At 42.1% G+C, this 23,249-nt stretch overlaps 2 protein-coding genes across 2 annotated transcripts in view; one reads left to right on the forward strand and one right to left on the reverse strand.

Annotated features, from left to right (window-relative positions):
* Window positions 1-9,863, reverse strand: part of Itpr (Inositol 1,4,5,-trisphosphate receptor) — a 232,608-nt gene extending 222,745 nt beyond the window's left edge. Inside the window, 1 exon segment of the mRNA XM_068356085.1 lies at window positions 9,822-9,863. The gene's annotated coding sequence lies outside the window, so the exon portion shown is untranslated.
* A 2,627-nt stretch (window positions 9,864-12,490) lies between these two features.
* The window catches only part of Cap-D3 (Chromosome associated protein D3), a 64,157-nt gene continuing 53,398 nt past the window's right edge, over window positions 12,491-23,249 (forward strand). The window contains exon 1 of the mRNA XM_068356086.1: window positions 12,491-14,492. Coding sequence (XP_068212187.1) covers window positions 12,540-14,492 — 1,953 coding nt within the window. The 5' untranslated portion in view covers window positions 12,491-12,539. The remainder of the gene's footprint in view (window positions 14,493-23,249) is intronic.

Consider the following 23,249-nt stretch of genomic DNA (forward strand, 5'->3'; position numbering starts at 1 on the left):
TTAATTCTTAAGAACACAAAGTTTACCCGAAATGTTATAGCTATTAACCAGGATATTGTTAATTTGATGCAATACTGTACTTATAACGTTTAAGATACTGAACCAAAATATCTAAAAGAATGCCTGAAAAAGCTAGAACTAGAAACAAATGTTACCATAAGACACATGAGTGACAAACATAGACTATCTGAACCAAGAACAAATAGTAAATTCGGTGAGAGAGCTTTCAGCTAGTGTGCACCTAGACATTATAATAAACTGCTAACTGAAATGAAGGACCTAAAGGGAGCAATTGAATTTAAGAAGAAACTAAAGACATTACTTTTCATAATATCATATGATTTGGAAGATGCTACAATCAAGGAATTGTATAAGTTATAATGAAAATGTTTCGTTAGATGATTGATATGGACCCGCCCGAGAAGTAGTTCACTCGACTTCAGTGGAGGGTTGGATTTAAACCCAAAACCAGTAAGCAATTATAAATAGTCGCTAGTTTTGGAAGTTTTCTTTTTTTCAAGGTAATTTCTGACAAAATATTTCATTTTGATTAAAATTGTGATTTTTTTACTCTAGTTTAAATCAATTTAAATCAAAACAACCCTGCTATACAGTATCAAAGGTATAATTATTGACCCTAAGTATTTACCCAGTTAATAGCCGTAAACTCTACAATACCTAAACATTTGCACATCTGCGCTAGGCTCAGAATAACATTTCTTTTACCATTATGTGGATTTGACAATTAACGCAAAATACGCTGTGTGACACTCTTAATAAGTAAGAATATACTGTACACAAAAAACAAATTTTGTAGCTCCTGCAGGGAACAGGGTTTCCATGTGTGACATGACCGGGTACACAGCCCCTAAAGTACGTAAATATCCAGAAATTCATGGGTTAGCTTTTACCCCCTTTCAAAATTACCAATTCTAAAATATTTTCTTGTTCATGATTGCATCCATCTTTTTTATATCCTTCCTTAAATTCTATTTATAACAGATTTGGGTTATAAAGTGATTCTACCTGTGACGAAATAGCCGTCATGCTCATGAATAACGTCACGTATCAAATTATGCTGACATTTTGTAACGCAAGTAGAAAATGAATAAAGATAGAAAGCAACTGAAAAGTGCTTTAAAATGCTGTATTAATTTTCTATACGGCTACATGAACGGATAATGTACCAAAAGCACAACAAAATCCTTAAGAGTGATAATTGCCATGCGCTTGGGCCAAGGAAGCCATCAAGCACCGAGGTACAAATGGAGTCAAGTTCCCTACCTTGGTTATGATACTAAATCTTTGAGAGCTAAAGATATTAAAATTAACAATAATAAAAATTCAAACTACGAACATTAAGTGACAAACAAAAACGAAGCTGTCTGACAAACAAGGACAAGGAAAAATATACAAGTCTGAAAAACCTGAGGATTATTTTTGCTTATATAGCTGCAATTAAAGAAGTTACACAACTTATAAATTCCTGTAAGAAATGTGAAAAATTGAGGATGAATGTGATACGTCTTAGTTGAAAATTAAGTTGATTTCCTAGTAATTTGAAAATCAATAGATGAGGAACAGGCAGTGTAAATGCATGAAAGAAGCCCCAGAAATCAAGGATGAGGAGAAGCATTTTACGACAATTGTGTCCTTTGGTAAATTAATACACAAAATATAGTAGGAGAATATAAGATCAATGAATGTCAAAATTATGAATATCAAAAGATATAACCTTGCCTCATAGACTTGATGAAATTATGTAAGCAACCAAAAAGCCTGACTACCATATTACCCTAGTATTAAAATCAATAAACCTTGCATGGAATTAATATACATATTTAGCATTGTGCTTTTCTTATGAAATGTATATTTTCTTTATAAATTTTTACTTCTGCGCCATCACATTTGGTATTAAACTTGATGTTTTCCCTTAACCCAACCTAGAATGACATGCCCCGACACATGGGGAGGCGGAGTGTTTCATCCCGGTTTTATTAAACATTAACGTAATTTTTCCAAAACTATTTTAATCAGCATATTTTATCCCTTTTACCTCCAAGGTATGTTGAACTTTCAAGCACATTTTGCTATATCTTTTTTTTTTTTTTTTAAATTACTCTAACAGCCTTAATTTTAGTCATAGAGAGGTCAGGTTGGTCTCATTCTTTTAGAAAATGCCTGAAGTTTCTCATAAAGTTATCAAAAATATGCAAAAACATGTAAATAACAGTGTTTTGCAAGAATGTACCGGTACGTCCATTGGGGGTTTAAGGGTTAATAAATCATTACTAGAGCATTTGTTTAAACCCATACATGTGAATTGCTAGGTAATAATAATCCTGGTAATCAAATTCTGCTTGCATAATGGATAATTAACCCTGGAATACTAGCCCACGGGACTGACGCGGGTAGCGAAACATGTTCTGCTTGCCAAAACATAAGAGCAATGAGATAATATTTAATCACGAGCGAAGCAAACATACGGTAGAGCAAAAACATTTAATCATTAGCTCAAAAATGATATTTTAATTATAAAACAAATTTTTGAATATACTTACCCGGTGAATATATAGGCCTAATAGCTGCAACTCTGTTGCTCGACAGACACATACATAAAAAACTCGCCAGCGATCGCTATGCAGGTTGCGGGTGTGCCCACCAACTGTCGGCCAGATACCACTCTCGATGTAAACAAAACCTTCAATTTCTTCTCATCCCACTGCGTCTCTATTGGGGAGGAAGGGAGGGTCGTTTAATTTATATATTCACCGGGTAAGTATATTCAAAAATTTATTTTATAATTAAAATATCTTTTTCAAATATTTAACTTAGCCGGTGAATATATAATAGCTGATTCACACCCAAGGAGGTGGGTAGAGACCAGAGTTAAATATGTTTACATCGTATAAGCTAAGAGTTTTTTCATTTTGACAGTTATCAATATAACAAAACCAAAATAAATAGGTACCTGGTAAGGAAGTCGACTTAGACGATTACTCTGCCTTGTAAGTACGTCTTCCTTACGGAGCCCAGCGATCCTCTTAGGATGCTGACAGACTCCCAGGAGCTGAAGTATCAAGGGCTGCAACCCATACAACAGGACCTCATCAAACCCCTAATCTGGGCGCTCACAAGAAATGACTTTGACCACCCGCCAAATCAACCAGGATGCGAAAGGCTTCTTAGCCTTCCGGACAACCCATAAAAACAACATTAAAACATTTCAAGAGACAGATTAAAAGGATATGGAATTAGGGAATTGTAGTGGTTGAGCCCTCACCCACTACTGCACTCGCTGCTACGAATGGTCCCAGTGTGTAGCAGTTCTCGTAAAGAGTCTGGACATCTTTCAAGTAAAATGACGCGAACACTGACTTGCTTCTCCAATAGGTTGCGTCCATTATACTTTGCAGAGATCTATTTTGCTTAAAGGCCACGGAAGTTGCTACAGCTCTAACCTCGTGCGTCTTAACCTTAAGCAAAGATCGGTCTTCCTCACTCAAGTGTGAATGAGCTTCTCGTATTAACAATCTGATAAAATATGACAAAGCATTCTTTGACATAGGCAAGGATGGTTTCTTAACCGAACACCATAACGCTTCAGATTGGGCTCGTAAAGGTTTAGTACGAGTTAAGTAGAACTTAAGAGCTCTAACAGGGCATAATACTCTTTCTAGTTCATTGCCTACGATCTCCGATAAGCTAGGAATATCGAAAGATTTAGGCCAAGGACGAGAAGGTAGCTCATTTTTGGCTAGGAAACCAAGCTGCAGAGAACAAGTAGCTTTTTCTGACGAAAACCCGATGTTCTTGCTGAAGGCATGAAGCTCACCGACTCTTTTAGCCGAGGCTAAGCATACCAGGAAAAGAGTCTTAAGAGTGAGATCTTTCAGGGAGGCTGAATGTAAAGGCTCAAACCTGTCTGACATGAGGAATCTTAGGACCACGTCTAAATTCCACCCAGGTGTAGCCAAACGACGTTCCTTAGAGGTCTCAAAAGACTTAAGGAGGTCTTGCAGATCTTTATTGTTGGAAAGATCTAAGCCTCTATGCCGGAAGACCGAGGCCAACATGCTTCTGTAGCCCTTGACAGTAGGAGCTGAAAGGGATCGTACTTTTCTCAGGTATAAGAGAAAATCAGCTATTTGGGCTACAGAGGTACTGGACGAGGATACGGAAACTGACTTGCACCAGTCTCGGAAGACTTCCCACTTCGATTGGTAAACTCTAATGGTAGACGCTCTCCTTGCTCTAGCAATCGCACTGGCTGCCTCCTTCGAAAAGCCTCTAGCTCTCGAGAGTCTTTCAATAGTCTGAAGGCAGTCAGACGAAGAGCGTGGAGGCTTTGGTGTACCTTCTTTACGTGTGGCTGACGTAGAAGGTCTACTCTTAGAGGAAGACTTCTGGGAACGTCTACCAGCCATCGAAGTACCTCGGTGAACCATTCTCTCGCGGGCCAGAGGGAGCAACTAACGTCAACCTTGTCCCTTCGTGAGAGGCGAATTTCTGCAGTACCTTGTTGACAATCTTGAATGGTGGGAATGCGTAAAGATCTAGATGTGACCAATCTAGGAGGAAGGCATCTATATGTATTGCTGCTGGGTCTGGGACTGGAGAGCAATAGATTGGAAGCCTCTTGGTCAGCGAGGTTGCAAAGAGATCTATGGTGGGTTGACCCCAAGTCGCCCAAAGTCTCTTGCACACATCCTTGTGGAGGGTCCATTCGGTTGGAATTACTTGACCTTTCCGACTGAGACAATCCGCTAGGACGTTCAAGTCGCCCTGGATGAACCTCGTTACTAGGGAGATGCCTCGATCTTTTGACCAGATGAGCAGGTCCCTTGCGATCTCGTACAGAGTCAATGAGTGGGTACCTCCCTGTTTGGAAATGTACGCCAAGGCCGTGGTGTTGTCCGAGTTGACCTCCACCACCTTGCCTCGAAGGAGATTCTCGAAGCTTATCAAGGCCAGATGAACCGCCAAAAGCTCCTTGCTGTTGATATGCATGCTCCTCTGACTCGAGTTCCACAGACCTGAGCATTCCCGACCGTCCAGCGTCGCGCCCCAGCCCAAGTCCGATGCGTCCGAGAAGAGAACGTGGTTGGGTTTCTGAACTGCCAGGGGAAGACCCTCTCGTAGGCTGATATTGTCCTTCCACCAAGTCAGACAAGACTTTATCTTTTCGGAAATCGGGATCGAGACCGCCTCTAGCGTCTTGTCCTTTTTCCAGTGAAAAGCCAGATGGAATTGAAGAGGTCGGAGGTGTAGCCTTCCTAGCGAGACAAATTGCTCCAGGGATGACAGCGTACCTACCAGACTCATCCAAAGCCTGACTGAGCAGCGTTCTTTCTTCAACATCTTCTGGATGGAGAGCAGGGCTTGATCTATTCTGGGGGCCGACGGAAAAGCCCGAAAAACTTGACTGTGAATCTCCATCCCTAAATACAGAATAGTTTGGGATAGGACCAGCTGTGACTTTTCCAAGTTGACTAGGAGTCCCAATTCCTTGGTCAGATCTAGAGTCCAATTGAGATCCTTCAGACAGCGATGACTGGAAAAGGCTCTGAGAAGCCAGTCGTCCAAATAAAGGGAGGCTCGGATGTCCGATAAATGGAGGAATTTTGCCACATTCCTCATAAGCCTCGTAAACACGAGAAGAGCTGTGCTTAGGCCAAAGCACAGGGCCCGAAACTGGTACACCACATCGTCGAAGACAAATCTCAGAAAAGGTTGGGAGTCTGAGTGAATGGGGATGTGGAAGTAGGCGTCCCTTAGGTCTAGAGAGACCATCCAGTCTTCCTTTCTGACCGCTGCTAGGACTGACTTTGTGGTCTCCATGGTAAACTTCGTCTTTGTGACAAAGACATTCAGAGCACTGACGTCTAGCACCGGTCTCCAACCTCCTGTCTTCTTTGATACTAGGAAGAGACGGTTGTAAAACCCCGGTGATTGAAGGTCCGAGACTTTGACCACCGCTCCCTTCTCTAGCAAAAGAGACACTTCCAGTTTCAGGGCTTGTCTCTTTTCTTCCTCTCGGTACCTGGGAGAGAGATCGATGGGGGACGTCGCTAGAGGAGGTCTGCGTACAAAAGGGATTTTGTACCCCTCTCTGAGCAACCTCACAGATTGTTGATCTGCGCCTCTCTTCTCCCAGGCTTGCCAGAAGTTCTTGAGTCTGGCACCTACTGCTGTCTGAAGTTGCGGGCAGTCAGACTCTGCCCTTAGAGGACTTGGATCCTTTCCTCTTCCCTCTCTTCCCTTCGGCACGAGCACTTCCCCTGCTGGAGGCTCTGCCACGAAAGGGCGGGATAAACCTGGACGCTGGAGTGTCTATCCTAGGTCTAGCAGACAAGGCAGGCAAAGGGGGAGCTTTGCGAGCCGAGGACGCAACTAAATCGTGGGTGTCCTTCTGCACTAAAGACAAGGCAATTTCCTTAACCAAGACTTCAGGAAACAAGCACTTAGACAAGGGCGCAAAGAGTAACTCAGATCTTTGGCATGGCGTCACTCCTGCTGACAGAAAAGAGCACAGAGACTCTCGTTTCTTCAGGACTCCGGACGTGAATGAAGCGGCAAGCTCGTTGGACCCATCACGGACGGCCTTGTCCATGCAGGACATAATGAGTAAGGAAACATCCCTATCGGCAGATGAGATTTTCCTACTCAGGGCCCCCAAACACCAGTCCAGGAAGTTAAAGACTTCAAACGCCCTAAATATGCCTTTAAGAAGGTGGTCCAGGTCCGAGGGTGACCAACAAATCTTCGAGCGTCTCATGGCAAGGCGGCGGGGAGAGTCTACAAGACTTGAGAAGTCGCCCTGGGCAGAGGCAGGAACTCCCAAGCCGAGAACTTCTCCCGTGGCATACCAGACGCTCGATCTAGACGAGAGTTTAGATGGGGGGAAGGCAAAAGCCGTCTTCCCTAAACTCCTCTTGGTCTCTAACCAATCGCCTAACAGCCGTAAAGCTCTCTTGGATGAGCGAGAGAGAACGAGTTTAGTAAAGGCAGGCATGGTAGCAGGAACGCCTAAGACAAACTCTGACGGCGGCGAACGAGGAGCCACAGAAAAAAAAGTGATCAGGGAACAACTCTTTAAAAACAGCCATGACTTTTCTAAAGTCCAAGGATGGTTGAACTGCTTTAGGCTCATCTAGTTCTGAAGGCTGATCGTCAGGCTGTGGTTCAGCAACGTCCTCATCTGACAGTTCCTCATCCGATAACTGATGAGAAAACGGAAAAGGTGTAGGCAACGTGACGCGAGAAAGCTACATCCACGTCAACAGGACGCACAACCGAACGCTTGGATGGCTGATGGCCAGTAGGTTCAACGGAAACCTTCTCAGCGTTGTAGTCCTCCATCAAGGACGCAAGCTTAGACTGCATGTCTTGCAGCAACACCCATTTAGGGTCTACGGAAGCAGGTGCGGTAACAGACGGGGTTAGCGAATGAGACGGCACAACTTTGCCTCTCTTAGGCAGCGAGCAGTCATCAGATAACGGCAACGGGTCCGAACTGTCCCAGTGGCTACATCCGGGACGTTGGACTTGTCCTGAAGGGACCGACTTACGCTTTAAAGGTCTAGAGACCTTGGTCCAAGGTTTCTTACGTGAAACACCTTCGGACGACGAGGTAAAAATGGGCTCTCTCGTCTTACTTTGGTAGGGGCGATCTTGACGAGATCCGCCTGATACCAAAGAGGGAACGTCTGTTCGCTGATCAAGGCCTCTCAAACCCATAAGTCGTACGACATTGCTTCTCCCCTGGGCTTGGGAGCTTGCAAGAGGTCCCGGACTAGGTGGACGACAGGCACGAACAGACGAACCCTCGGTCGCAACACTGTTCACAACACTTTGCGTAACACTAGGCACTTTGACACTATCCTTCGTGGCACTTTGGCACTTGAGTTCCTTTACGTCCGCCATAAGTTGATTTCGGTCACTTGCTAAAGCCTCAACTCTCTCCCCCAAGGCATGAATAGCACGCATCATGTCTGCCATAGACGGTTCCTGAGTGCTAGGAGGGGGGTTAGGAACAACCACTACAGGGGAAGGAATAGGTTCAGGGGCATGTGGAGAGGAAAAATCTACCGACCTAGAAGAACTTCTCCTTACCCTATCTCTCTCTAGTCTGCGTGTATATTTATCAAATTCGATAAAATCGAATTCCGAAAGGCCCACGCATTCCTCACACCGATCTTCCAATTGACAGGTTTTACCCCGACAATTGGAACAAACAGTGTGAGGGTCGAGAGAAGCCTTTGGAAGACGCCTATGACAGTCCCTAGCATTACACTTTCGAAACTTGGGAACTTGAGAAGGGTCAGCCATTTTGAATTAGTCAAGGGAAAATTCCAAAAAACGATCTAAGTCATCAACAATTAATCAGATTCAAAAAAAGAGTTCAAGGATTTATTTGAAGAAAAACACCTGTACTGCGAAAGCTCAAACCAAATTAAAGTACTTCACCAAATATGATGGGAAAAACTCCAGGTTCAACAGCGAGTAAAGTATGTCTTGTCGACACGTCGACAGAGAAGAAATTGAAGGTTTTGTTTACATCGAGAGTGGTATCTGGCCGACAGTTGGCGCTGGTGGGCACACCCGCAACCTGCATAGCGATCGCTGGCGAGTTTTTTATGTATGGGTCTGTCGAGCAACAGAGTTGCAGCTATTATATATTCACCGGGTAAGTTAAATATTTAAAAGGATGGATTTTGTAATATGATCAACACTGTTATGGACTTCACAGAAAACGGGATGGAAAGTTACGTTTTCTATGCAACCACAAGTACTGGTAAACAAAAGCTCCAGTGTTTTAACCGTGTTGTCCTACTATTACTCAGTTTTGATTACGGTGATTGTCTTATTATAATGACTGGGGGAAAGAACACAGTTTTAAAAAATGTTAATTTAAATATCATACAATTAGACAGGTACACAGTATATTTTAAGGCATTTTGAACCTAATTGATGACGATATCTAGCGGAAAACTATAGCTTTTCAGTTATGGTAGTCAATCCAGCATAACTCAAAAACTATGGATTTCTGCCAGATTTCATTATATAAAACATTCAAGACACCTTAATCCGATATTTGAAGCCGTGAAATATATTCGAATATAAAAATTTACCTTTATCCCTTACAAACCACAACTATTTAACCTGACCTAAGAAACGGCTCAAACTAATTTACATAAAGGTTTGCCAGTACGGTGCATAGGTAAGGTTTTACCAGTTTATCATTGTAATCTAAAACCTGACATCTATACTGTACAAACTTCTATATAAGAGGAAAACAAAACCAAGGTCAGTTTAGGTAAGAGGGGCATATGGGGAAGCTTGCCCTTCCCCTGATCAGGGGCAGGCCATTCTAGGCTGGGTTAGGTGAGAGAAAAGGCCGTAAAGGTGGTCAACCTGCCTATCCTACACTAGATCTGAAGTGACCTTCTCGACTATACTTCTAATACGACATTTTCACAATACGATGGGAACAAACACAATTCTATACAGCAATTAAAGATGGAAATTGTGTTTTGTTTATATTTCAGTCATAACAGAAACAATAACAGCTTTGTTTACGTAAATATAAATCAACCAAACATCGTCTACAACCCGAGTTGGGTTGACACACGGCACTTAAAAATCAACAAGTGTCAAAAACCTCCAAATTTAACCAGGTCGTGACATTAGCCCTTCCAGGAGAGTTGAGATTCGGTTATAACGTAACACTTGTAACGCACACTTCATTAAAAACGATCTAAAGCACTTAATACGAGAGAGAACATTTAATTTCGAAAAGGCGAGCGATATATTCTTACAACAGTGTGGCACACAACTGACTGAAGACAAGAAGAAAAGGCGATATCGGAGAGGCTGGTTTTAAGGATGCGTTCATGACTACTATAAAAAAGCTGTTTTCCATTTTCTGTCAAAACCGTTCGGTTCCATGAATTCCTTCTCAATTTTAGTGCAATTCCTCTGATATGCTATGGAAAACGTACTATATTAAAATCATTTTAAGTTCTATAATTAATAATATTATATAGAATATACATAATCTTAAATTTAAGAAGGATATACATTGAAAATAATTTGAAATTTGGAAATGAGTCAAAACTTTATATCGAAACACATTAAACCTGATTTAGAGTTCTGTGCAACATGAGAGAATGGACGTAGCCGCTTACAGGTGACATTTGGCAACTTGCAAAGCAGTTGCGAATGTTGCCATACTGGAAGTATTCGCCTCAATATTCCAAAGTTAATACGGACTCATTTTTATGAGAGGCCATTGTTTATTGTTTACGTTTATATCTTATTACAAACAATCATACCGAAATAAACAACCCACCAGCAATCTCAACGGTCGCATAGACCTAGAGATACTCCAACTCGAAATAGTAATGCAATACTCTAGTTTTGAAGAAAGGTCCTGCCGGTTCTAGAATTTTATTTCTACTTTTTTTTTTTACTCACATCCGGGTATTTCTATAGTACATAGATTCTAGGAATTTATTCAATTGTATTAATCGCAACGATGTTATTATTCAGTTCTCGATATTAATGTCAGATGATAAAATGAAATATATCCAGATAACATACGTATCACTGGAAAGGGTCAGGTTGAAAAAAGAAAAGAATAGCAAGATTTAAACTTTCTCAAAACACTACGGTGTATAAGATAGGTTACCAACAAAACTATAAAGAAATAGAATAAATACAAGACAATAAAGACAGCATGATATACGAAATGTTAATTAAATTAGTAGTGATTACAAAGGTAAAAAAAAATACAGGCCTATATACTAAATTCAGATCACTTATATGATTAAGTCTCCTTTATTGATATCAAATATACTTTTTTGCTTGTATTCCAATTAATTCTACTATATCTACACATACATACTATCCCACACATTTAACAATTATAATAACCTACATTTTTACTTTCAATAATACTTTAAACTAACCTTAATACTATTTTATATATCAGTTGTTACATATACTTTAATCAGTCATAATATTATAGGAAAAAAGCACAACTTAATAACTATATAAATCTCCTGTGAAATTAACACTAAATATATTACTTATCTAATATTAAAAACTCAAGATAGAGACGACTGGCGAAATCTAACTGAGGCCCTTTGCGTCAATAGGCGTAGGAGATGATGATGATGATGATTATGACCATGATGATAATGATGATGATGGTGATATTACCTATCTAGAAATAAAGCTTGATACATTACATCTGAGTATAAATATAGAACTACCATATAACACCACGATAATGTTCCTTCATTCCCTGCAATATTTTTATTAAGGCTACACAGCAAAATACGGCATTCGGTATACAGTAGATAATTACCCAAAGTAGTAAGAACACTAATGCATATATTATTGAAACACCCAACAGAATTAGCAACTATTCAGAAGACTCAATATTGTACACGTCCATACATAATCTGGTTTTGCTAATTTTGTGTTTATATGACCCAAAATTAATTAATTTCCCATGTTCCTAATTTTAGAGTTTTTTATTTGATCATCTTTATTTTTATCATCTTATCTAAAAGTAAATGTTTCTTTCCCTATACTGCTAAGCTGTGGATTATCTTTCTCTTTCATCTTTCAAGAAGTAGAGTCCTAAATATAATCTTATCCTTTCCTTTGAAGCTAAGCTCTACTCTTCTATTGCATAGACCTACCCAGTTACACGATAAACATAAAAAAATAGTTAAATAGGTTGTTGATAATTCAAAGCAGATGATTTAAGCCTATACTGTCATCCAAAAAGAAAAGTCATTTTTTTCTCCACCCAAAGACCATTAGGCCTATTTTTCTCCAAGAAAAGACTACATGGGCCTATTGTCCTCCACTTGCTAGAAAGAAGACACAATATTTTCTTCCTGTCATCCAACAAGAAAAGCCATAGACTTACTGTCCTCCACCAAAATACTATATAGGCCTATTGTCCTCCACCTATAACAAAGAGGACACAGCCCATTTTCCTCCTCCAAGGGACGACATAGATGTATTGTCCTCTTCAGGGAAATTATAGAGGGCAAAGGTATGATGGGAATGTTTTTAAGTGTTTATTTAACTAAATATGTTTATGAATTGACAACAGAAAGCATAAGAAATATGTTTCCAAAGACATTATTGGCTTAAATTAAGCTGTAGGTTAGACAATTCAAGGACCTTGGGTATATTTATAGTTTATCAAGAAACGTGTTTATGGTATATATATATATATATATATATATATATATATATATATATATATATATATATATATATATATATATATATATTAAAAAAAATCATATTTGTTGATATTTTATCTCTTGGTTACAGTACTTTAGGCCTACTTCTATTTTCTATCCTTTATGTTTGTATATTTTAGAAAATAATAATAATAATAAAAATGAAGTGTAGAATAAGTGAGCCGTTACATAGGTTAGACCTGCACTATGACGTCACCGGACGCAACATCGCGATTTGATTTTCAAAACAAAAACAAAACCGCCAAAATGGAGATTCAAGGTCCGTTGATGCGGGTTGTTGTGGATTTATTAACAAAATTTGCAATTGAAAAGCTAGATAGCGAGTGGATTAAAGCAGTGATAGATGGGGATTTCACAGAAGTAGAAGATTTACCGGCAGATTTCGAAGCATTTCACTCGAGCACGAATTTTAAGGCGCTGTTTGACGCTACCATCGAGTCCTTTCGATCCTACGTTGACAGTTTACCCGTTAGCGCAAATGAGGGGGAAAAGACAAGGCTGTCATTACCAGGTGATTCCCGAGTTCAGAGTATTTCGAGTATTCCCTCCACACCACAGCAAGGTGGGGACAGTGAATTACAAGTTGATTTTTGGACGGCTTTGTCGGAGAACGTCAATGTGAAGGGGCTAAAGACGTTCCTATTTTACTACATCTACAAAGGTCAAAGGTACGACGCCAAGGAAGATGACAGGGAGTGTGCTGTGAAAGCCTCCAGTGTTTATTTTTTGCTCCTTTGCATTCCGGGCAGCAATGCTTTTAGGCTGTTCCATCCCGTGCTGTACACGAAGACCATCGAGGTGTTCAAGTTATCGTCGAAGCTGAAGGTTGGCGCGTCCAGTCCGACGAAGAAAGGCCGGTCCTCCGGTAGCCGGGGAAGCACTAACAGGAAGTCGCACGAAGAACAGTCCAATCAGGGAGATGACGACGAGGAGGAGGAAGAGGCGCAGGTGGCCGTTTTGTCTCAGAGTGAAGCCTGTAGGTTACTCAAGTCGCTGAATATTCTCTTCAACGATTTATTTAGGCTGATGCAAAGGTTTTCCCTGAAGCATTCGGCTGAATGTCTCGACGAAACTATTAACGTCCTCATTGAAGTCTCGCGGTGCGAAACCCACAACGCGCAGGCTATTTTCCTCAGCCGGCACAACCCTTCCACAGTCACAGCCTTAGCTCATAATGCTTATGTTGGCCTCCAGTATATATGCAACCCCTTACATGGCAAGATCAGTAGAACTGTCATCCTTATTATGAAACACATCATGCACAACATCCTAATGATTTCCCGTGGTAGCTCCGACGCGTCGCCTCGAGCCTTGGGCGTTATAAGAGATCATTCTCAGATTTTCGTCAAGTACATCTTAACGCAGGTTAAAGATGAGGCTCACGAAGGGGTTTATATCCTCATCCAACATATCTGTATTCGTGTCCCAGATAGAGCAGAATTCCGTCAGAAGACCGCTCAATCGGTGGTCGAGATCTTACGTTACCTACCTGTCCAGTTGTACACGAGGCTCGTAAAGTGGTTTTTCAAATTTTCCCATAATGAAAAGGCTGGCCACAGATTGTTCATGCTGGAAGTCATCGCAAAGATGTTGGACGAAAAAGAGCGCGTCAAAGAGGGCCAAGAAACCCCTGTGTCTCAACCTGCTGCTGTAATTAGAGAACGGAGAGCTGCTGCTAAAAAGACCTCGGAAGATTCTTCAAGCAGTAGTGATGATGATGAAGATAGTGAGTCAGGAGAACCGAGAAACAAAGGTAGCACACTCTTGCAGGTCAACGTGGATCATTCTGTAGAAGCTCCGCCAGATCGAAATGTCCTGTCGCACAAGTTTCTTCTCGGCATAATTTTCTCCAGATGCCGTGACAGTGGAGCGACAGTTCGTGCAAAAGCCTTAGCATTACTAGCAGAATGTACTTATTCAAAAAATCCAACCATCATTATGGCTATGAAACAAATTTTCTTCCAAAATCGTCCCTTGTTATTCACCACGCCTCACATTCCGCAAAATAACATCAATATGGAGTCACCTTTAGACCAAGAAGGTGAAGAAGACCTTGACTTGCCAAATGCCGCCATGATGGTTTCCATGCTTCATCGCCGTGCAGTTGATGAGAAAGTGATAGTACGCAGGTCAGCTTTGCAGGTGCTGGAGAATTTGATGAAACTGGACAAGGAGTTGCTGAATGTCAAGAATGTAGAGGTATGTGTTATAATGTTTGTGAATGTTTTTCAAAAAAAAAAATTTTATTTGTCTTCATATAGACATCACCTTCAATATATCGTCTGACAAAGCAAGCTATCAACAACCTTTGATAGTTATTATATTGCATCTTTGACCCTCAGCTAAAACTACTTTGATCCTACACGAATACAAAGTTTGTCCTTTAATATGATTATGATTTCACCTAAGGTGGAAACTCAGCTGTTAGATTTATAACAAGGTGTGTAGTTACTGGCGGTTGGCGGGGAAGACTTGTCCCCTTGGGAGCTCATTTAGTAACCACTTTTACTTCAGCTGCTGGTAGTGTGGGCATGCTCTCAGTGGGACAAACTTGGCTATATTTATACTTTTTCTTTATCCTTACAGATTGCTATATGACATATAATGGAGAAACCACTTACAGGCATGCTGTCCTGCCCATTCATATATGGTCACAAGTGTGGTACTTTCATGAGCAGTAGCTCTATAGATCCTCATTCTTTGTGCCTTTCTTGCAGAGGTCATGACTTCATGCAGCCATCCCCTTGTGAGGAATATAAAGAGTGGCTGTTCTTACAGTTGGTGGAGTACAGCAAGAGGAGGAAGTAGTAGTCTAAGGGAGATTTTTATTGCAGTGTCTTACCGAACAATTATACAGCTGTATGTTCCCTACTAATGGCAGACAATAGATTCTAAACTTCCGGTGTGGCGCCGCCATCGCTGATGTAGGTGATGTCATCTCCTCCACTCGAAGGAGCTACAGGTACAATTGTCCAGGTAACATCAATTCGTTCTGTGCCGGGTTATGGTGAACATCGGTGGTCAGTGCAGACTTTTTTCTTCATTTGTTGGGAAGTATTATCTCTCTAATATCGGTGAAGTATTCAACTCCGTGTTTGTAGGATTGAAGCTGAATTTCTTTTCTGCAATTTTGTGATCTTACCATCATGTCGGACTCTAGTCCTTCAAGGTTAGTTTTGCGCCGGAGGGGGTAAGACAAGGTTAAATTAATTTATGATTCGCACACTAAGTGCATTAAGTGTAGGAGTTGTGAGTGCTCTAGAGAATCTACTTATGATGAATGCAAGGATTGGAGTGAACAACAGTGGAAAGTTTTTGTTTCTCACTAAGGGAAGATAATTAAGGATAGGAAGAGGAAGGCGGCTCGCAGAGCTGAAAGTAAGACTAGCTTAGCTTCTTTGGCTTCTCCTATTGAAGCTCCTGCTCCTATTTCTTCTCCTTCTCCTCTTATTATGTCTCCGATCTTGAGTCCTCCTACTCCTGCTCCTGTAACTCATTTGCCAATTCCCGTGGAGTTTCTCCTGACACTATTGCCAGCCTCGAGTCTAAATTTGAAAAGAAATTTGATGTATTAGCTAAATTTGAAAAGAAATTTGATGTATTAGCTAATACGGGGATGCAGTTAGGTTTATCTGTAAAATCCTTCATAGGAAAGACTTCTAGTAAAGTGAAAAGTGTCAGTGCAGTGCTATCTGAGGGGGTGGCTGTTTGTCCCGATAGTTCTCCTAGATGAAGGTCACTGTCCTGCTCCCCCGCCTCGGGGAGAAGACATACCGGAGGTCCAAGGGAGACTATCGGGGTTTGCCCACTGACAGTCGCTTCCTCCGTCGATTCTGTGGTGCGACAGCAGGATTCGACTAAACACCATTGGAAAGGTGTGTAGTTAGGTAATCAGTTATCGACAGAGTCTAGTGATTCGTTGCTGGTTAGACGTCTTAAGTGGCATGATTCTTCAGTCTCACGTCCGTTGAGGAGACGTTCGACTGAAGAGGTTCTATCTCCCCCCCCTCCCCCCTGTGAAAAGGTACAGAGAAGTAGATATCTCTCGCCTGTCGTGTAGCGTAGCTACATGGACTTCGCCTCGTATTCTTACGACAACGACAGCTGCCTTCGACTCGGATGTGGAGCAACCGATTCTGAGTTTGTCGAGATCTTCGATTCATCAAGCTGTCGAAACTTTTCCTTTGACTTCGCAGGCGACAGATAATTCGACTGGGGTGAGACCTCCGATGGCGATCGTGTCGAAATCCACGAACCCAGTTACTTCGACTTCAACTCAAGAAGATGAGAATTTCATTCCATTACGTCGACAGTTGCAAGAGCTGATGAGCTGGATGAAAGAAAACAATGTAAGAAGAATAATGAGTCGAATCAAGAACCGTGTCTGTCTCCTATCTCTTCGGATGACGAGGAGGACCTAGAGCTGACTTTATCCCTCTCTCGTTTTATTCGAAACTTTTACGCTACCTTCTCAACATGTACCTGGATTACTTCGTAGCAGCCGCTCCCAGCTGCTTCCATCTTCCTGATGAAAAGGAAGAATTTCGATCCTCTTCTCCCGAAGCTTGTTCTTTCCAAGGCTGCTAAGCATTCGCTTCGTGATATAGAAGATTGGTTGAAGGTCAAGAGAGAACTCGGGAAAGCAACTTTCGCCTATCCTCTGTCGAAACTTATTAAGAAGAGGCATAGGTTCTACGTGACCGGAGAAGCCCCCTCTATGGGAGTTTCTGCTTCCTCCCAGGGGGAATTCTCTGGCTTGGTGGATGCAATTATAAGGTCTGCGATTGCAGCAGCTAAAATATTCTTTACATCACCTGAGTTGGACCATTTGGTAAAGAATATTTTCAAGATTTTAAAAATTATGAGTTTCTTGGACTGAACGATTGGAGCCCTCGCTACGAAAATAGAGGATTGTCCTACTCTTCAGGAAGACCTGGCATCGGACTGGCTTGGGGTTTTGTCATGTGCCGACAAATCAATTCGGGATGGTTGCGATGAGCTGGCCTCTCTCTTTGCATTCGGGGCTCTCAAGAAAAGACAGCTCTGGTTTTCTTTTGTGTCGAAAGGAGTCGCTTCGCCTCAGAAGTCCGTACTTTTGTTTTCTCCTCTCAACAAGGATCATCTCTTTTCTGAAGAAATAGTGGCCAAGATTCTGTCCGCACTGGAAAAGAAGTCTACTAATGACTTGCTGGCCCAGTCTTCTCAGCAGGTTAAACCCTTGACTGTAACAACTACCACCTCGGAATCAATCTTGCAGAAGAAACCCTTTCAAGGGGGTCGGTCTAGACCGTTTGTCAGGCCCCGATCGAGTTTACGACACCCAGCCAAGTCCTCAACCAAACCCGACACGAAATCATACAAGTGATTTTTCAATCCTTCATGCTCCGATAGGGAACAGATTGAGTCTTTTTTTTTTTGGGAGGAATGGAGTCGCTGAAGGGCAGAGCCTTGGTGATCCAAAAGGAATGGTTACTCCATTCCTTTCAAAGACACTCTGCCTCTATCCAATGTTCCCATCACATTACCTGCCTGCTCTTCAGGCTCGGAGAAGTTTGTAGCCTTAACCTGAGAAATAGAGATTCTCGTGCAGAAGGCTGTCATAGAGGAGATAAGCAACAGACCATCCCCGGAGTTTTACAACCGTCTGTTCGTAGTCCCCAAGTCATCGGGGGGGCTGGAGGCCTGTACTGGATGTAAGGGCACTGAATTTGTTTGTCCAGAAGACCAAATTCAATATGGAAACGACTCGTTCAGTGTTGGAATCCCTTCGTCATGGGTACTGGATTGTATCTCTGGATAGATAGGACTCCAGGAAATACCTTCGGTTTGTGTTCGTGGGCAAGACCTACCAGTTTCGAGCTCTTTGCTTCGGCCTCTCGACAGCACCACAAGTATTTATGCGAGCGTTGACTCCTCTGGGAAAGTGGTTACACCTGGTCAGGTTACGATGATCCCTCAATTTCTTCAAGGGAAAATGAACGTGTTGGCGGACGGACTAAGTCACCTTCTTCAAGTACTGCCATTAGAATGGATATGTGGCGCTTAGGACCATATTGGCGCGCACGACCAAATTGGTGCGCACGAACAACTAGGCGCACACAATCATTTGCAGTGTGAGAACAACTTTTATGGCAGGGTTTTTCGAACTCTCGTTGCGCGAAGTGTTCATGAGTGCACAAGAGTTTTACTCTTATGACAGTTTTGAACTCTCGTCCCGTGAATTGTTCGCGCGCGCGCCCATCGTCATCAAGAGTTTTACTATGATGACAGAGGGATGCCTGCTGCCTAAGGGTTTACGAATCTCTACAGGTATCTATGAAACAGTTCCTTTTGGGTCCTGGTCATGTAACACAATTCCTGAAAATTCCGTCAGGAATCAGCGACAGAGTTCCTGCGGGTTCTCGGCACAACATTCCTTAAGGTCGTGAGAAAGGTATTCACAAATAGATTCTGAACCCCTAGGTTCTCATCCGAATCTCTCGGTTTCCGCGATCCAGAGGTTTATGAAAACTCTATGGTCGACCTTCCCCCTCCTACGGGATGGGTCTTCCAAAGGTGTGACTTGTTGCGTCACTCTACACTCCCAGCTGATTACTATATCAGCTAGTCTGGTTTCGCCAGCACCGATCTTTTCGTTTTCAAATGAACCCCCACCATCTTTCCTCCACCTTCCCACTTCGAGTGGTTTGGTTAGCAGATGGAAATGAGTGAGGAATAAAAAATTTATTTACATTCCAGTTCATTTCCCTGGCAGGCCTTGCCTGATTTAGACGGTAGTTTTCTCACTAGTGAGAGAGCGTTTGATGGCAACTCCTTCGGGTAAGCAGTCGATGGCAATTATGTCTGGCATTCTTGAAGCAAACTCCCACATACGAGACTTCACCCTTTTCGGGAGACTCGTTCCTGAGAAGTTCTTACAGAACTTCAATGGGTGTTGTTTAAAATTCATGAAGGCCGTAGGCCGTCCTGGAGTATGCGCTCTAGCCAAGACAAAACCGCGAGGTTATTGTCTTGAACTCGGTTCTACCGTTTGATGGAGGCAGCCTCCCCCGTCATTGTACCGTGGGTATAGCGACTTGCCTTTTACATGATAGGCTTCTGAGACCTTTTATTCTGTCCTTACAGGGTTATTGTTTCGAACACTTAGTCCCGAAGGAACGTTGTTAGCCGACGTTAAAAGAACGATAGCAACAGCGTGGGCAACTTTTCATTACGTTTACAAACGTTTCAAAGTCCGCTCACAGGTAACCAGACATCCGTTTCTGTGTAATGAACACTGGCTAGCCCCTCACATAAAGAGGAGGGGTGAACCAAAGGGGAAATGATCACCTCTATAACTGTATATTTTGTTTGAGAACATGTTCGCTCTCATTCAAGAAAATGTTACAGTTAGTCAACGATCAAAATTCTTTCGGCAATAATGTTGCGATTTGTTGCACATACATTCGCACAATTTTTCTAATCCGTGGCCACGAAATTTTTTTCTCAAAAACCTGACAGACTTGATAGGCCAGGAAGAAGAAGAACGACTCTTATGTCCCGTGTGGGCATTAAGATATTACCTCCGCAGAACAGAGTTTTCTGAGAGAGTTAATTGTAGAAGCACATTCTCAAGCTAACGACGCAGTGTTTCCTTTACTGAGAGTGAAAGCACATGAAGTTCGAGCGGTAGCGACTTCTCTCGCTTTTCGACACAACTTGTCACTATCCTCTATCCTGCAAAGTACCTTTTGGAGGTCTAAATATGTGTTTGCTACGCATTATTTGAAAGAAATCGAGACAGTGTTTGAAGATTGTAAATCTCTCGGTCCACTTTCGGTGTTGGGAGGAACGACCTAAGAGGTTGCTCCCTCTGTTAGCCTATGTTTCGCCTAGTACCAAGGTTAACGGGTTAAAGGGAAGTTTTGGGGTACAATGTACCTGGAGTACTCACCAGTCTTTTTAGTGTTAGTTTAGGTGGGTAAAGGTTTTTATTTCGGTGTAGGTGACAGTTTTTTCATGTTGGTTATTTCTGGTCTTAGCCTAGGGCAAGGACAATATTTCTTGTATCTTCGTTGAGTCAGCGGTGAACACTATGACTACAAGGATCTTCCACTCCATATAGAGGCACCCATTGGTCATATTCCAAGCCTTCTACTATGTAAGATGAGCCCCGACCAGAGGTAGTATTCTCCTGCAGTAGCTCTCTTACAAGGTAAGGTACAACGGCACTAACAGTGCTTTTGGGTATACTTTATTTTCAAGTATCATATGCGATTGTTAAAGTAAAACCTACATCCACAGCCCCCATCCTTGCAATGGGTAATCAGCTGTATAATTGTTCGGTAAGACACTGCAATAAAAATGGATTGTTATTATAAAATGAAATTTTATTGCATACTTACCGAACAATTATTAGTCAAAGCCCTCCCTCCTCCCCACTGGTGGATGGCTGGGCAGAACGAATTGATGTTACCTGGACAGTTGTACTTGTAGTTCCCTCGAGTGGAGGGAGATGACATCACCTACATCAGCGATGGCGGCGCCACCGCTGTAGTTTTGAATCTATTGTCTGCCATTCATAGGGAACCTACAGCTGTATAATTGTTCGGTAAGTATGCAATAAAATTTCATTTTATAATAAAAATCCATGTTGGAGATCTCTCTCCTCATACAAAGTTACGAGCTTACCTGCCCCCAGTCAGAAGTTAGACCCCTCCATGGAATGTGGTTTGCATCCTTTAGTCTCTGAAGGGTGCTCTCTGTGAACCATTACACCAGATTGCCACCTCACATTGAAAATGGTGTTCCTACTCGCATTGGCTCCGCCAAGGGAGTTAGCGAACTTCATGATCTTTCCTATGATGTCACCCATTCACGGGGATTGGAGAGGTAATTCTCAGCTGCGTCCCTGAGTTTATTGCTCATATTCAAAATCTTGGAGTAGCGGATCCTATATTTGGGCCCTACCAAATTGGGAGTCTTCGTTCTGTAACAGATAATCCAGATCAACTGTTACTGTGTTCAGTAAAGAGTTTCAGGTATTACCTCAGAAGAACTTCAGTACCTTGTCCCCAAGTGTCAGCACTTTTCGCCAGGATGGGAAGGTCAAGAGGAAGATTACAAAGAACACCATCTCTGCTTGGATTTGCAAGGACATAGACCTTGCACTGAATCCCGATCCTCCCCCACCACCACGATGGAGAGCTCATGACATTAGGTGTATTGGAACGTCCCCAGTGTTCCAAAGAAACTATTCTGTGACCAGGTACTACAAGCGGACGTGTAGAAGTGTCAAACGACCTTCACCATCCACTACCTGCAAGACGTAACCCACAAGAACATGGAGACGTTCTCTATTGTCACTTTGGTGGCTGCACAACAAGTGGTTTAAATACTTCAGGCTCTTTGATGGACAGGCAGACAGGAACATTCCAAGATTCCTGTGTCTTTGAGAACTCTTACCTAATCCGGTCACATTGCTAGTATCACAAACATACAGATTGTGTAGGCCGCTGACCGTGCTTTGACGGAATTTAGCGAGGTGTAACAGTTTGCAGAGCACGTATGGAGAAAACCCTGGGTTAAATACTAGAGCGAGTTGGTTCTGAATTCCACCCTCCTAAGGAGTAAGTCATCCCTATAAATAGCGAAGGGTTTGTATTTAGTGTCGGGACAAATGACAACTTTAAAAGTAATTTTTATTTTTCCTAATGATGCAAACCTGTAGCTATGTATACAGATTGGCCCTCCATCACCTGTCCCCCTAGAAGTCCTACCTGCAATTGAAAGAGGTAACACAACACTAGTGTGTAAGTGAGTGGGGTAGTGGCTTAACCCCCTCCCCCCCACTAACTAGCGGGCGGGTGATTGTACCTCGCTAAAAGTCTTATAGCTAGTCACCTCACCTCATTTCAGCCCTACATTGAAGACATCGTATACCTTGGTGATATGGGCTCATCTTTGACTGTCTGTCTGTTGACAGAAACTTAGTCTGTCACCTGAATTTCAGATCAGAGGAGGTCAGTCAGAGTCAACTTTTGCTCCTCTAGTTGTCTGAGTGTTTGATATCTTGGGATTTTAACCGGCCAGTTTGGTTATAGGGTAATTTTTCTATTAAAGGATCAGTGTATATATGTATTATTATTAGCCAAGCTCCAGCCCAGTTTTGAAAAGCAGGATGCTACAAGCCAAAGGGCTTCAACAGGGAAAAATAGCCCAGTGAGGAAAGGAAACGAGAAAATAAATAAACCACAAAAGTAATGAACAATTGAAATAACATTTTCTAAGAACAGTAGCTACATTAAAATAGATCTTTCATAAATAAACGTTAAAAAGAGATTTACAGTATGTCAGCCTGTTCAACATAAAAACATTCGCTGCAAGTTTGAAATTTTGAAGTCATGCTTCCTGCTTTTATCCACTCTGCAAGCCCTAGGTGAAGGTCAAGTGACTATTCAGTGGGCTGACCTGATTACGAGGCTTCCCCTCCAGCCGCCAGGAGCTGCCGACACCTTGCTACAAATTTTAACAGCTGATTTTCCAATTTTAAATATTAAACTTAGCCGGTGAATATATAATAGCTGACGGCTCGACAGATTCCAAAAACTCGCGAGCGATCGCCATGAAGGTTGCGGGAGTGCTCACCAGCGCCGACTATCGGCCAGATACCGCATATACTTGTAAACAGCTCCAGTTCTTCTCTGTCGGTTTCATCGACAAGTCGATTCCATTCGCTTTATGACCTCGAGTTTTCTACCGAATTGGTGAAGTACTTGGTTTTGGTTTTATTGCTTTCGCCGTGTTGGATTATTCAATACTATCTTCAAAAGAAATGCCTTTGAAAGGAGAGTAAAAGTGTTTTGCCCTTGCTTTTTTATCTCTGTTTTTTCCATAGAGTAAAGATGGCCGACCCTTCCCTCAGTGTACGGAAGTGTGTTTTTAGGCTTTTAGTAATTATTTTATCACGTTATAAAT

This window comes from Palaemon carinicauda, chromosome 32 (genome assembly GCF_036898095.1).
Source record: "Palaemon carinicauda isolate YSFRI2023 chromosome 32, ASM3689809v2, whole genome shotgun sequence".
Classification (NCBI taxonomy): domain Eukaryota; kingdom Metazoa; phylum Arthropoda; class Malacostraca; order Decapoda; family Palaemonidae; genus Palaemon; species Palaemon carinicauda.